Source organism: Marmota marmota, unplaced genomic scaffold (genome assembly GCF_001458135.2).
Source record: "Marmota marmota marmota unplaced genomic scaffold, marMar, whole genome shotgun sequence".
NCBI lineage: Eukaryota > Metazoa > Chordata > Mammalia > Rodentia > Sciuridae > Marmota > Marmota marmota.
The window spans coordinates 7491639-7508402 of NW_026000000.1; the positions used below are offsets into that span (position 1 = coordinate 7491639).

At 42.8% G+C, this 16764-nt stretch overlaps 1 protein-coding gene across 2 annotated transcripts in view; it reads right to left on the reverse strand.

Annotated features, from left to right (window-relative positions):
- Chat (choline O-acetyltransferase) overlaps positions 1–16764 on the reverse strand; it is a 47492-nt gene that overhangs the window by 12308 nt on the left and 18420 nt on the right. For both annotated transcript variants that reach the window (XM_015498969.2, XM_015498970.2), the window contains exons 7-9: positions 4946–5115; positions 2113–2213; positions 445–573 (exon numbers count right to left, since the gene is read on the reverse strand). In XM_015498969.2, coding sequence (XP_015354455.1) covers positions 445–573; positions 2113–2213; positions 4946–5115 — 400 coding nt within the window. The remainder of the gene's footprint in view (positions 1–444; positions 574–2112; positions 2214–4945; positions 5116–16764) is intronic.

Sequence of the window (16764 nt, forward strand, 5' to 3'; positions counted from 1 at the left end):
AACCACCCTCTCCCCTCAGGGAGAAAGGCCCCCCTTGTCAAGTTGTAGTGTAAACTCAAGCAAATTGAATAGCTTGGATTCAAATGACCTATTCAAACCAGTTGTTTATTACTCTCCCAAAGCAGGGGATGATTTCCTGGCCTTGACTCTGCTCAGTCAGGTGAAACCTGCAGAAAAAAATAGCTCCACGTTTGCATTTTATGGAAATGACAGATACTTCAGCAAGGTTATTTCCTGAGAGTTATAACTCCCTTTTAGTTTGACTACATTTCCATGAGGGGTGGGGGTGGGGTGGGGGTGGGGTGGGGGTGGGGTGGGCCCTGGAGGGGAGGCCGAGTTGCTGGGGTCTTTGGAAACTTCCAGGGTGCATCAGCAGCTGGGGGAGGGGCAACTCCGGGCAGCCCCTGGAGGATGACCCTGGAGGAGACCTTGAGTTTCTCTTACCGTTGAAGTTTTTCAGCGGAGGAGGCTAGGTGGCCTTGAATTTCTGGAGAACATTTCCACCTCAGCCTCCTGGGAGCTGGGAGCTCACTGACAGAGTCTGCTCGGACCAGCTTCTTGCTGTTCTTCATCCTGTGAGCACAAAGGGACCACCTCCTGAGGCTTGGAGGGCTGCAGGACAGCATGGTTCCTCTGCCACTGCAATCATCTTAACTATTGGTTGGTGCAGCCTTGGAGTTTCAGAGGGTATAAGCTGCCCCGAACTGATAGGTAACAGATAGCTATGAGTGGTGGGAACTTGAAGTTAAGGGGATAATCTAATAAACTGGGCCTACTGTGCTGACCCCCATATGCTTTCTGTTAAAAACCAATTTACCTGCAGCCTGCCAGTCTTAAGTCAGAAGCATGTTACATTCCCCAGCAAACAACCTGTTATCTGCAAAAGAAATGCAGGCCCAAAAAGCCAATAAGAGGAACACAAGTTATCTTAGAGGGGGGGATTTTGTGACCCTTAAATAGGGAACTCAGGGAGATAAGGATAATTCTCCCAACCATAAAATCTATAAGAACAAGTTCTAATTAGAACCAGTCAACGTGGACCAAAGCAACCTAGAGTTGCCCTGGACTGTTAACCATGCTCAGTGGGGACTTGGAAGTTTGAGGCAATCCTGCTGTCAGTCAAAAGTCAAGGGATAGACCTGGGTAGGACTTTCTAGAAACATCTCTGGGACCCCCATTAAAACTGGAGGGTAAGAGTGGGTATGAACTTCCTTCTCATCTCTGAGAGGACCCACTCTCTCCCTTGAGAGTGTCCCCTTTTCTTTTTTCCTAATCTTTCTAATAAACTCATGTCTACTACATAAAGTGTCATGTCTGAAATTTTTCTGGTATGATTGCAACAATTCATGAGAGAAGACTGCTATGGCTGCCTTGGCTCCTTGGTTCTGCGGCAGGTCCTCGCTCTGTTAACAAACCACTGTACAGATGAATAAACTGAGACTCAGAGAGGCCACCAAAATTTGTAAGAGGCAGAGCATGATTCTATTCAGTTCTGCCTGACTACAAAACACATTATTTTAATTTTTTTCCTGTCAGTCATGTCATACCAATAAGATTTACATAAGACTTGGAGAGAAATATAGGAGCAAGCTGTTGTTCTATTTTCAAGGATTGGTTTGGGTTCTAGTGATCCCAGAGAGTTCTGTGAAAGAGATTGAGAATTTAGAACCAGGGAGAAGGTGCTAGAAGAAAATGATCAAAACTAAAAGGAAGAAAAAATGCAGTGTGTTGAAGGAATAGAGAAGCAGAGTTCAGAGGCTGGGGAAGACCCAGGCTGGAGAGGGAATAGTTGTCACTCAGAGACCTCCCTCTGTGTGGGTCAGTAGTTGGCCCAGTCCTGACTCAGGACAATCAGCAGGTATTGGTCTGAGCTTCCTGGACTACAGCAGATGTTCCTGACAATTCTTTGCCCACCTCTCCCTGCCGGCCCTACATCTCTTGTCCGGTTTACAACTTCCATCTGGCCCACATTTAAGCTGCTTTCCCCCCAAACATCTTTTACTAAGCCATTTTCCAGATGGACACAGAGCCCCTCTCTGGTGCCACCCCAGTTTTTCCTGGCCTGGTGTGGCAGCTCTGGGTGATCTTCCTGTGTTCTGCCCCTGGACTCACATGTGTTTGAGCAGATGCTCTGTGCACTGCACCAGAACGATGCCATCAAATGGGGAGTGTTCACACACCACGCCACAGGTACCATCTCGGCCCACCACAAACTGCAACAGGGAAGAGAGAGGTGAGCCTCTGGGAGTCGGCCTTTCACACCAGCCCCTTGGTTCCAGGTCGGGTTCCCCTGGCGTCTTGGGGTACCTCTCCTCCAAGGTACTTTATTTCCTAAAGAGAATGTTGCATGTGATTGCAGTGGCCTGAGCCACTGCATGTGAGTCTCAGACAGCTCTACACTGGGCGACCTCTTTACCACAAAAGCTAAGTGCAAAGGAGACCCCCATGTTCCCCGAATGAGGCAGTCCAGGGGTTCCTAGTGAGCACACGTGGAGCTCCTTCTCTGCCTCGTTTCCCCTTCGTTGCACACGTCACAGACACCATCTTTACTGTGATCTTTGCCCGATGAACCCTGTTTGTTTTGGCCACCACTGATTTTATTCCCAGGATCTAGACCCGTGTTCACTCCAGAATAGGTGCTGGGTTATTGCAATGAACAAATGAATGAAGATGATGATCTGATCTGGATAGTAAGCAAATTCCTAGGGAGAAATAAAATACCCCTTGACAGGGGTGAAGGCAAGGTATACTGAGGATGCTCTGCTCCTCGCTGTCAGGAACCCGGTTCTCAGTTCTGCTGCTGCCAGGGGAGTGGGGAGAGCTTCAGCAAGATGCTTTGGATCTTTGGACTTCAGATTGCTTCACTTAATACAGGCCCAGCTCAGCCCAGCTCGGCTCAGCTCCCAGGATTAAGATGAGATTAGAGAAAAGGAGTAGGATCCATAGACACCATAAAGATTACTTGACTTTTTTAAAATGACTTTACAAAACTATATTTATCTTACTTGTGAAAGGACCATAATCAGTGCAAAAGGTATAGGAGGAGATGATAAGAGAGATAAAATTTGGTTCTTAAAATTTAACTCAAAGTGGGTCTGGCATGTGGTTCATCACACCGAGGAGACACAAGTCCTTCATCCATAATGGAACAAACAAACAAATAAAAGCTCACTGGGTGCCAAAGTGCACACCTATAATCTCAGCAGCTCAGAAAGCTGAAGCAGGAGGACTGCAAATTCAAAGCCAGCCTCAGCAACTTCGTGAGATCCTTTCTCAAAATTAAATACATAAAAAGGGCTGGGGTGTGTGGTTCAGTGGTTAAATGCCTGGGTTCAATCCCTGTTACAGAAAGGAAGGAAGGAAGGAAGGAAGGAAGGAAGGAAGGAAGGAAGGAAGGAAGGAAGGAAGGAAGGAAGGAAGGAAGGAAGCCAACAAGCTCTTGAAATCTCTTTCAGTGAACCAGAACATATCACACACACCCCAGGGCTTCTTTCCAGTCTTTCCTATTGAATGCCACATACTGGAATCTTTACTACTATTCTACAAATGAAAAGAAAATTAACTAACTTCCCACAGAACTTCTCTCAAAAGACATCCCTTGCTGACTTTTCTCTTTCTTTCTCCTACCACTCCCTGCCTTTCTGTGCCGAGACTCATCCTTCATCTTCTCAAATTCAGATTGATGGAGCTTCTCTGGACTTCCTGGCTCATCTGATAAGCTGTCCTGCCTATGAAAGCCACTTGGAGGCCAGCACAGACTCTCCACATTAATGCCTTCTGTCCCTGCCACTCAAAGGAAGGAAGGAAAACAGTATCTTTTAAAAACTGCTCATTGCTGGGTGAGGTGGAACATGCCTGCAATGCTAGCTCTCAAGAGGATTATGAGTTCGAGACCAGCCTCAGCAAGATAGCGAGATTCTATCTCAAAATAAAAAAGGGCTGGGGATGTAGCTCAGCAGTAAAATGCCCCTGCTGCATTCAATCCCCAGAACTGAAACAAAACAAAACAAAAAAGATGCTCCCAAGGCTTATTATGTTCCTCATCCTGGGCATCCATTATATCATTTCATTCTACAGCTGCTCCATGAAAGATCACAAGCAGTTAGCTACACTGTGACAGCTAAAACAGCCAGCACACTGGCAGGAGAACCCATCAGAAACAACAGAATTGACAACGCAAACCAACAAAAAGGATAACACAGGAACAGAGATTGAAAAATGAGGTGTTCCTAAGAAGTGCTCACCAAATTGAGCCATGCCAAGCCGAAGAGGAGCCATGGTTTGCCTGCTTTTTAAAATGGTTTACTGAGTATAGTAGCTTTAAAACTGCACACGAGCAGATCTGGGAATGGTAAGTTGAGGGAAGAAAAGATGGAGAACAGGAATGAATGGCCTAAGTTCCACTTCTTCCTCACCTGCCTGGGGGTTTTCCTTTAGGTGGAAGTACATATTGTGTTCTAGGATGATGTCATGTGAATGAGAAAACATGAATTATTTGGTTTCATTTGAGGACTTTTCTTCTGCATGGATGCTAGGCTGCCCCATTTCTCAAGGATTAAGTAAGGTATGTTGAAACCAGGTGGTAGCCATTAGGAAAAGCTGACATGATTCTCGATCAATGTGCTGGGGATTTATTTGGTAGAAATGTGGCAGTCTCCCATCGCTTTTATGTTCCCACCTTACAGTGTATGATGGGGGTGGGGGATGAGACCCAGGTGTGACCCAGATCTTCCTGGCACAAGCTGCAGGAGGCTGGGATTTTCAGCTGGGCTCAGTTACTTACTCCTGGAGAGCTCCGGCCAATCCAGAGGTGACAGCAATAGCACATCTCAGGACCCTTCAGCTGCCCCACCCCCACCAAACCCAGCACCCTGGGTACAGAAGCCAGTGGATGCACGTGCTGGCTGACAGTGCTGGACTTGGCTCTGCAGAAGGGGACACTTACCTGCAGGGACTTGTCATACCAGCGGTTTGCCCCATTCTTGCTGCAGCCTCCTCCATGAAGGAGCTGGAGTGCCCTGTTGGTGTCACTGAGTTCCCCACCACCTGGGGCATCCAGGCACACCAGGCAGATGCAGCGCTCGATCATGTCCAGCGAGTCCCGGTTGGTGGAGTCTGTAGGACAGGCAAACATGGCCTCAGCACCTGCCCCAGGCCTGGGGTCCCCCTTCCAGAGCCCACACACTGAGGACAGCCTTGAAAACCTTAGGAGGGCAGTGAAGTCAGCTAGACTGTCCTGAACCTTTATCCTACCCTAGTGGTCTCTGCAAGAGTCCTGGCCTTCAGCTGTGGCCAGTTCTACCTCCAGTGTGTGCACCATTGGTCCTCCCTATTAGGGTAAAAAGAGATATACTTGGACCCTCAGTTCAGCCCCCGTTGCAGAGGGACCCTAATTCATCCTCCACTTGGGCACCCTTGAGCCATACCTATGCATAGGCATGTTTATTTGTCTTGAACTATGATTTTCAAACATTTAAATTAGTGGTTGAAGTTTTAAAATTAGGCAATAATTTCATGCAAAAATCTGAAGGAAAGGTTCTGCTTGCCCCTCTCTCCAGTTCATGGTTTGGAGTCAGAATCATAGACAGAAGGGCCAGGCTGCCCCTGAACCTGCATCTGGATGATCATCTGGGGCCATTTCAGGCATGTGGAACTAACTCATCAAGACAAATAAACTAAAAGCCACTAGGTGTGCAGGAAACATGTCACTTGGGAGCCCCAAGCCTGGCCTACAGCTTGCTTTAAAAAATTCTCAGGCTGTTGGGCATTATCCTACAGGAAGGGCTTTTTGAAAGCCATGCAGGCCCCCAAATAGTACTCCCCCCCACCACCACAGTGGCACTGGAGGAACTTAGACAAGGATGGCTCCTCTGGAGGGGGAGTTAAGCACTGGGGTCTTGACTTCTCCACAGAGGATACTGAGCACAAGGTTATTCCTGGAAAGTGGAGTCAGGCCAGCCAGAGGGGCTACCCTGTGATTCTTCCACCAAACATAGGTTTTTTTTTTTTTTTTGTTGTTGTTTTAAATCTCCTGATGGGGCCTGATTACAGATGCCAGTGGCTGCTGCTGCTGGAAGTGTTTGCCCTTCTTCCAAACTGAAGTCTCTTTTGTGTTGGTGCGTGCTTTCTCCACCATCCCATACTGAGTGAGTGTGGGAACAGACAACCTATCTTTTGGTTGAAAGTCCACCAAAATTTTTAAAGTCCACTAAAATCAAAGTTTAATATTAAGTTCAAAATTCTAAGGAGCCACATCAAGACCCACAGGACAGGGCTGCACATCTCCCAAGATCCTGAGCTTGGGGCTAGATACAGTGGTAAGATCTGGTGCAGGGAAACTAGCCTCCCTCAGCCCCAGGGAAGGGCTGGGAGTGCTCTATGCATGGGAAGACAAAGTGCATGGTATTGGGAAACAAATGGCCATTGTGTGGCAGAGATTCCTAGCTGCATGCCAGGCCTCCTTTCTCCCCTTATTCATAGGACCCCTGGTACTTAGCTTGGCACAGAAATTACCAGTTAAAGCTACATTTCCCAGTCTCCTTTACAACTAGGAGCTACCAAGTGTCTAAATTCTGCCAACAAGATCTAGAAATACTATATTACAGCTTCTAGGAAATCTCCTTAAAGGTAACTAGCCCGCACTCTCTGCCCTTCTTCCTACTTTCCTCCCTCCTGCTGCTTGGAACACACATGTAGTGGCTGGAGCTGTCACCTCCATTTTACCTTCTTCAAGCATGCGGTGTACACCTCCCCTCAACCCCCAATGTGGTTGCTCGATCCTAATTTCTTGTGATGGGTCTTCTCAATAGCTGCTGGATATGTGGCCACCTGTGCTGGTTCCTGCTCTGCCCAGGTGATTTCTTCAGGTTCATGAGAGGTGTCCACAGATGTCCTTGAATGAAAGGTGTCACCAGTCCCCAGTTATTCCTTTACTCTATTTGCAAATCTTTGGGGAATGAGATGTACCCCACAGCAGGCCTTCCACTTTGGGGAGCCAACCCATCTTTGGGACATCCATTCATCCATTCCTGCTTCCTGTCTCCCTTGTCCCATTATACTCCTGCATTGACCTCATGGTCAACCACCTGTACCCCCTGGTCACCTGTGTACATTCCATTTCCTCACCAGGGCCCTTCTCCTATTCTGCCTATCAAATCCTGCTGGTTAATCTCTTTTGAGCTCCCTGATCCCCTAGCAGTGCTGGCCCTATCCTCAAGGACTCCTGACACCCAGAATACAACTGTCTCTGCAGCCAGCTCAGTACAGACATGAAGGCCTCACTTTACCAGCCAGGATGGACTCCCACAGTACCTGAGTCCAGGGCTGGACCAGTTCTCTCTATGCCCACTTCCTCCTACTGTATGGCATGTGACCCTGCCAGACCCACAGCCCCACACTTCAGGCAGTCACTGCTGTCCAGCACATGCAGCCCCCTGAGCACTGATCTGATGCCGTTCCCATGTCTGTGAGCTCACCAAGGACAAGACCTGGACCTCTATACAAGGTTGGCACGGAAAGTGTCCATGGTTCGTAATGGACTTCAGTGTGCTTCTGTTGGTCTGGCCTGGGTGGGGCTGAGATGTGTGAACTCAGCACAGAGAAGGGCCTGGAGGAGCTCTGCTAGCTAATGAGAAAGGTCCATGGTTCTTCAAGAACAGGAAAACACTATATTTGGGGCATCAAACATCAGGGATGGTGGGGGAGTGCAGGCTGGGGGTGAGGCTGAAAACAAGGTAGGGATTCCCTTTCCTCTGCAAAGTTCCTCTGCCCCCTGCCCCCTCCCCTCCAGTAGGCATCTCTGCAGATGGCCATGGTGCTCAGTCAGTCCTGCACCAAGCTCTGTGCCGGGCATCCCCTTGGGCTTGCAGACTAGCCTGTGCCTTCACAGTATGGTAAGGTCTTGGACAGGCCTCAGTCAGATTCAGAGATGCAGAGAGGAAGACAGTGATGTGTCAAGAAGGAGAAAACAGTATGGGCAAAGGCTTGGGGGACTGGGAGCAGACCCTTGGCTTGCAGGTAGAGCTTGGCCTCCAGCTTATGGATGGAGGCTAGAGGATTTAGAGGTGACTGGAAAAACAATGATGTGAGGCTATTAGCCAACCTATTTGAGCACCTATGATGTGCCAGTACCAACCTAAGCATGCATGTTGGTGAATATGCAGTAGACATCATTGTCATGTCTCATCTGCAAGTGAGAAACAGAGAAACCAAATATCTTGACCTTAGGCAATTTCCAAGGCCTCACTTGTAAATGGGGGATGATAATAATCATCCAGTAAGAGGGAGGAGTAGGTTTGATCCCAGGCATTGAACTCCAATGCTTGTGTTGGGAGCAGATCATCAAGGGCTGTGAATGTTAGGCTCAGCAACAACAGGGAGTCACCAAAGAAGATTGGACCAAGGTTAAAATGGTCAGAGTAGAGTCAAAAATGCCTGGCAGCATAGGAAGGGTGTGGACCTGGAGGCCAGGCAGGGACCATGGGCAACTCAAAAGCTGCACACCTTAGCCCTGTTGGCTATGCCTTGCTGAGCTCCAAGAGCCTGCTGGGTATCTGGCCTCACCAAGATTTCTTGGAAACAGCCCTAAGATCAGTGTGGGGTGGACAAGCTGCAGCTCCCTAGAAAGCCCACAGCAAGCCTGACCTGCTAGGAGGCTGGAGTAACCTGATACAACCCTGGAAAGTAAAGGAAAGACTTTCTGGGCATCACAAGGCTGGCAGCAAGAAAGGACTGTCCTCTGGGCATCAGTGCCCCAGCCTCCTCCAGGCAGGAGAAAAGGATGCCTGAGGAGTGGCTGAGGTCTTGCCATCTCCTGCAGGCTGTGCAGGGCCCAGCAGCTCAGTGCTGCTCAACAGAAGCCAGGTTCTGGCTCATTAGACAGAGTGAAATGGGAGCAGGACAGAGCTGAGAAACCAGGTGGCCTTGCAAATGAACTCCCTGCATACAAGTGCTGATCGTTCAAATGCTGACAAGTTTATCGTGTAAGGCAGAAAATGAACTACACCCAAACCCATCCACCATGACTCTGGCCCAAATGTAATGGAAACACAGGGCGGTGGGATGAAGGCACACGGCAGGAGCTGTTTGTCTTGTGGCATCCTCATGGAGCATATCGGGGCTCACTTAATGTGGTAAATCAATCTTCTTCAAGGAGGCCCTGCTTAATAGTGAGGTATGTGAGTTGAGTAAAAAGAGGAGCTTGCCCTGACACCCATACTCAGGGCATTGACAGCTTCGATGGTGCGGAAATTCCAGAGACTAAAAGGCCTTGGGAACCCCTGAGGCTTCTGTTAGAGGTCGAAAGCTTTAAGACTGACTCAGGTGAGCAAAGATAACAGGCACATCTAGTATCTCTGTCTTTGGAGGGCTGCATGACTCTGTGTTGCTGCTCTTTAACATGCACATCTGTGCATGAGCACATAAGGACATACATAGTCCTCTCTAGGACACTTGTCATCCTTGATCTGTTACCAGGGAAATGGGCACAGGTCAGATTTCTACTATGCTGACTGTCCCCCATCACACAGGGAGATGGAGGTACTGACCTCCTCTTCAAAAGCATAAAGCTTCTAATCCCTTGGCAACTCCATCTGAACAGCTTTCTTCCCCTGGTGAAGGAATTGTATCACCTTTGGGGAAGTAAATCTACCATCACAAGTCCCATATTCTTCCCTGCTCCATGGCCTGGAGGGTGATTTTTATGTTCCCAATAATCCCCAGAGACTGACAGTCCAACAAAATTATTTCTTGCTCATTGCAAATGGTTCTTGCAAATTAGAACTGCATTGACTTAAGTTACAAAAGCACCCTTTAGAAAGTTCAAGGCAGCAGGTCTTTGGCTTCCAGGAAGATGGAGTAGGCTTTTCTCTATTCCTCCCACTGTAAACCCTGGATGTTACACTTTTTAAAAAATATTTTTTTAGTTGTAGTTGGATACAATACCTTTATTTTATGTATTTTTATATGGTGCTGATGATTGAACCCAGCATCTCACATGTGCTAGGTGAGTACTCTACCGCTGAGCCACAACCCCAGCCCCCCCTGGATGTTACATTTAAAACAAACATGAATCTGGAAGTCAGAGGAAGGAAAACAGACCAGCCTGGGACCTCAGGACCAAAACAATATGGAGACAGTTCTGTGGGTGTAATGGACTGAATTGTGTCTTCTGCAAATTCATATATTGAATCCCAGACCTCTAATGTGAGTGCATTTTGAGGTAGGACCTTTACAGTGGTAATTCAAGTTAAATGAGATCATAAGGGTGGAGCTCTAATCCACTAGGACTGGTGTCTATAAGAAGAAGGAAAGACCAAAGATGTGTGCACAGAGAAGGGCCATGTGAAGAGATTGAGAGAAGACAGCAAGCTAAGGACAGAGGCCTCAGGAGACTCCACCACTGCCAATACCTTGATCTTCAACCTCCAACCTCTAGAACTATAAGAAATGCATCTTTATTGTTGTTTAAACCACCCAGCCTATGGCATTTTTGTGATGGCAACCTGAGCACACAAATATACAGGGTATTTTTCCCACTAAAATACCCCACACTTGGAAGAGGAAAAGCCAGCAACATAAACTCTCAAGTAGGCATAGAAAACAAAATGGAAAAAAAAAATCTCAACAAAAGCCTGTTCTCCATGTCCAGGGAACAGGGGGTTGGGTGTGATGGGAGGCAACCTGGAAAGATATAGACTTATAGATAATAGCTATTCTTGTTCAGTTAAATATCACAGGAAAGACTGTCATTCTACACAAACACACACACACACACACACACACACACACACACCTCAAATCCCAACCCTCCACCATTTACTGCCAGCAAAAGCCAGCGGGTAGCCTAGACTTTGTACCATCACTGGTCCATAATGAGGCATCTCAACCTCTGGGGCTATCAGAGAAGGCATGATATCATATGGAAACTTAGACTTCATCTCTACTGGATGGTAATTAGTCCCCTGGACCCTGTCTGACCAGTATTAATAGAGACCACATAGGGAGCAGGAATCCCCACTCAGCAGCAATAAGAACTACCTGTCCTAGAGTATTGATAGAGCCCAAGTGAAGACCCTGGATTTCTGTTTTTACCTGCTGCAGCAGTGTCAGAGTGAGCGAGCTTAAAAAGAGTAGGTTTCAATAAGCTCTAGAGTCCCAGAACATCATACATCCAAGTTTCAACTCAACAGAGATGACAGATATGTTAGACTATGTGACAGATATGTTAGGACTATGTGACAGATAATTCTAAACCAATAAATATAAAAAAATGTCAAACAATTCTGAAGAAATTTGAAACATATGAAAAAAACCATAAAGTCTCGGCAAAGCATTATAAATCTCAGCAGAGGGTGGGAGAGGAGATATAAAGAGTCAAATAGAAATTTTAGAAATGAAAGATATGATAACCAATGTAAGAAGCTCAGTGGATAGACTCAAGAGTAGAATTTAGGGGGTGGAGAAGAAAATAGGGAGGTTGAAGCTAGAACAATGGAAATTACCCAATCTGAACAACAAAGGAAATAGATTAGAAAAATAAAATATAAATAAATAAACAAATAAGCCTAAGAAAACTGCGGCACACAAGATTTAGCATCCATGTCATCAAATTCCCAGAAAGAGAGGAGAAAGAGCAGAGTGGAAAAGTACACAGAGAAACAATGGCAAAAAATGTCCCCAAATTTGTCAAAAGACATCATAAACCTATAGATTCAAGAAACTGACAAAACCTGAAACAGGATATGTTGAAAGATGTACATATTAATAAATATCATAGTCAAACTTCTGAAAACCAAAGACAAAGAAAAATTTTGAAAGCAGTGAGAGAAAAATGATACTCTGTCGACAGGAGAAAGCAATTGGAATGACAACAGATTTCTTAGTAGAGGACAGAAGGACGAGGCACACATTTTTCAAGTTCTGAAAGAAAATAACTGTCAACACAGAATTCTAAATCCAGGTAAAAATATCTTTTGGAAATATCTTCCTTAGAAGGCTGGGCTCAGTGGTGCATGCCTGTAATCCCAGCAGCTCAGGAGGCTGAGGCAGGAGGATCATGAATTCAAACCTAGCTTTAGCAACTTAGTGAGGCCATGGGCAACTCAGCAAGACCCTGTCTCTAAATAAAATATTTTAAAAAAAGAAAAGAGAAAACAAAAATTAAAAACAAAACAAAAACAAAAATTTAAATGCCAGAGTTTAGCTCTTACATATAAACTATTGCATTAAGTGTAAATTATCTAAATATACCAATTAGAAAACAAATATTGGTAGATTATATTAAAACATTACCCAGATCTGTGCTGTTAATAAGAAACTCCCATCAAATATGATGATATAGGTTTGTTGTGAGTAAAAAGAAAGAAAAAGATCTATCATGCAAACATCATGAAGAAAGCAGGAATCACTATATTAATGGCAGATAAAGTAAAATTCAGAATAAAGAAATGAATCAGTCATAAGGGGAAAATAATTTTAAAAAAGGGTAAGTCCATAAAGCAATCATAAATTCATGTGTACCAAAAATATCACAAATGTGTGAAGCAAAAACTAACAGAATTAAAAGAAGGAATAGATAAATCCACTATTGTAGTTGGAGACTTCAACACCTCTCTGTTGACAACTAATAGAACAACTAGACAGAAATTTAGTAAGGACATAGAACTCAGCACCATCAATTGACAGGATCTAGTTGACACTTATGGAACATTTGTTCAGTGACAGCAGAATGCATTTTTTTTTAAGCATCCATGAAACATAGGTTGAGATACTACCTCCAGGGATAAAACAACCTCATAAAATTGAAAATAATTTAAATAATACAAAATGTGTTTGTTTCTGATCATAGTGGAAGCAAAGTGGAAATTTAAAAAAAACTGAAAAATAACATGAAAAATGTTTAACATTTAGAAACAGAACAACACACTTCAATAATCTGTGAAGGGAGATTTTAGGGAAATTTTAAAAATACACTGAAATAAATTAAAATTAAAATATACATGTCATGTCAACATTTGTGAGATGAAGCTAAAATATTAAGATAAAGGAAATTTATAGTATTAAATGCTCCCTTAGAAAAGAGGAAAAGTCTCAAATCAACAATGTAAGTTCTCACCACAAAAACCTAGAAAAAGGGGCTGGGGTTGTGGCTCAGTGGTAGGGCGCTAACCTGACAAGTGTAAGGCACTGGGTTCAATCCTTAGTACAACATAAAAATAAATAATTAATTAAAATAAAGGTACTGTGTCTATCTATAACTAAAAAAACATTTTAAAAAAAGAACTAGAAAAAGAAAAGTAGGAGGAAAGAAATCATGGAAAAGAGGGGGAAAAAGAAAGAAAGAAAATCAATAAAAAGAAAATAAACTTGGTTCTTTTAGAGGATCAATCAAATTATTAGCAAGACCAATGAGAGAGACAAGAGGGAGAAGAGGGGGAGGCGGGGTCAGGGGGAGGGAGAGAATGCATTACCTATATCAGGAACAAGATGGAGGATATCACTTTAGGTCCTATAGATACCAAAAGTGAATAAGAGAATACTTTGAACAATTCTGCACATAAAAATCTGATAATTAAGATTAACTTTAAACTTCTACCATGCACTAAATATAAAACAGATAATTCATGTATGTGTGTGTGTGTGTATGTGGTGCTGGGGATTGAACCTAGGGCTCTATGCATATTGGCAAGCACTCTACCACTGAGATACCCTTCTGGACCTCTATAGCTATCAAGGAATTGAATTTGTCAGTTTAAACCTCTCCAAAAATGTATCTCCAGGCCCAAATGATTTTCACCAAAAAAAACTCTACCAAACATTTAAAGAAAAATTAACACCATATCTGCACACTCTTTTCTAGAAAATATTACAGGAGGGAAAACTTCCAATTGATTTTATGAACTTGCTATTACCCTAATGCCAAAACGAAACTAACATAGTACAAAAACAAAGCAACTATAGACCAATGTCCCTCATAACCATAGGTGCAAAAGTACTGAATAATACATTAGCAAATAGAACTAAGCAAATATAAAAATAATTATACACGATGTTCAAGTGGTGTTTGACTCAGGGATGCAAGGCTGTTTTAATACTTTAAAAAAATCGATGTAGTTCATCATATTAACAGATTAAAAATGAAAAATCACATGAATATTAACTGTCATAGAAAAAACATTTAGCAAAATTCAACATCCATTTATGATAAAATCTCTTAAGAAACAAAGAATAGAAGGGAACTTCCTCAATTTCATAAAGAGCATCTGCAAAAAAAAAAAAATCTATGGCTAACATCATATTCAAAGGAAAAAGAAGGTATCCTTCCCCTAAAGATCAGGAATAAGACCAAAATATCTACTCTCACCACTGGTACCCAACATAGTACTAGAAGTTCTGGCCAGTGCAATAAGGCACACACACACACACAAAGGTGGGGTGGGGGGGGGAAAGACTTACATATTAGAAAGGAAAAAATAAAATTGCCACTATTTTCATGTAACACAATTTGTTACATAGAAATTCCTAAAGAAGCTACAAAAGCAAACAAATAACAACAACAACAACAACAAAAACCCACCTAGAATTAATAAAAGAATTCAGCAAGGTCACAAGATACAAGATCAACATATAAAAATCAATTATATTTCTATCATTGACAAACACAGAGACATTAAATTAAAAAATACAGTGCCAATTCTTATCATTCAAAAGAAATTAAGTTTTTTTAGTGTAAATCTTGAAAAACAACATATAGAACTTGTATACCAAAACAAAACACAGAAGATATAAGTAAATGGAGAAATACACCATGCTCGCACTTCGAAAGAGTCAACATAGTCAAGATTTTAGTTCTCCTCAAATTGACATACAAGTTTAGCAGTTTCCATCAAAATTTCAGTAGGATTTTTTTGTAGATACAGATGATGTTGTTCTAAAATCTATGTGAAAAAGTGAAGAAGCTAGAATAGCTAAACCAATTTTGAAAAAGAATAAAGTTAGAGGAATCAGTATATCTAATTTCAAGATTAATTATATTAAACTATTTTATCAAGCATGAGTGATACCGGCAGAGGGATAAACACATATCTCAGTGGAAGAGAACAGAGAATCCAAATATAGACCCACAAAAACATGCCCCATTGATATTGATTAAGGTACAAAGATCATTCAATGGAGGAAGGATGGCATTTCAATAAATGGCACTGGACCAACTGGACATTCACGGGCAAAGAAAAGAAAAACCTTGACATAAAACTCATACCTTATATAAAGAATAAATTTAAATGGATTGTTGGCTTAAACATACAATATAATACTATATAACTTTCAGAAAAATATGAAAGAAAAGCTTTGGCTTTTGGTGAAGAATTCTTTTGGCAAAGAACCTTAGATAAAACCAAAAACATGATCTATAAAAAGAAAAAAATGATAAATTGGACCATAACAAAATAAAAAATTTTTACTTATTGAAACACTGTTAAGAAAAAGGAAAGATGGACTGGGAATGTATCTTAGTAGTAGAGCACTTGCCTAGCATATGTGAGTCCCTTGGTTCCATCCCCAGCACTGAAAATAAAAGAAAAAGATGGAAAGACAAGCTATAGAAAAGGATAAAATATTTGCAAAATACATATTCAATAAAGGACTGGTACCTAGAATATATAAATAACTCTTAGAACTAAAAATAAAAAAATTCCAAACAACCCAATTAAAAAATGGGCAAAAGAATATGAAAAGACATTCAATGTTATTAGTCATTAGGGAAATAGAAATTAAAACCACAATAAGATATTACATCACTTCTCAGAATGGCTAAACAAAAATAGTGACCACACTAAATACTGGCAAGGATGCAGAAAAACTGGATTGCACCCACATTGCTGATGGGAACACAAAATGGTACAGTCACTCTGGAAAACATTTATCAGTTTCTTAAAAAACTGAACATGTAACTATCATGTGACCTACCAATTTCATTCCTAGGTATTCTTCCCGGAGTGAAAACTTATGTTCCCATAAAACCCTGTACATAAATGTCCACAGTTGCTTTATTTGTAAATAAACATAGCCTCAAACTGAAAACAACCCAGGCATCCTTGGATGGGTAAGTGGTGGAGGAAACTGGTATGTCATACCATAGAATACTACTCAGCAATAAGAAGAATGAACTATTGACAAATGTAACAACTTGAATGAATCTCCAGAGAATTATGTTGAATAAAGAAAATCAACCCCAATAATCATACATAACGTGTAGTTAAAATGTTCTTTTTTTTTTTTTCAGTACAGCCATTCTCTCTGTTCTGCCTATAGGTCAGGCTGCTGTCTCCATGCCACAGAGCATTCACCACTGAGCATCCTCGGCCTCTATTTTATTTTATTTCTGATACAAGGTCTGATTCAGTTGCCCAGGCTGGCCTTGAACTTCCATCCTCCAGCTTTAGCTTCCTGAGATGTTAGGATTGCAGGCATGCATCACCATACTATGTTTTCGTAATATTCTTCAAACAATAAAATTATAAAAGTGAAGAACAGATCTGGTTGCCAGGAACTAAAGAGGGGTTGAGTGGGAGAAAAGTAGGTGTGGCTTAAAAGGGCAACTTGGGGCATCCTTATGGTGATGAAAACGCTATAAATCTTGACTCTGTCTATGTCAATATCCTGGTTGTGATATTGTCCTGTAGTTTTGCAAGACGTTATCATTTGGAGAAATTGGGAACACGAACAATCTCTATTATTTCTTACAATTGCATGCCTATTGACAGT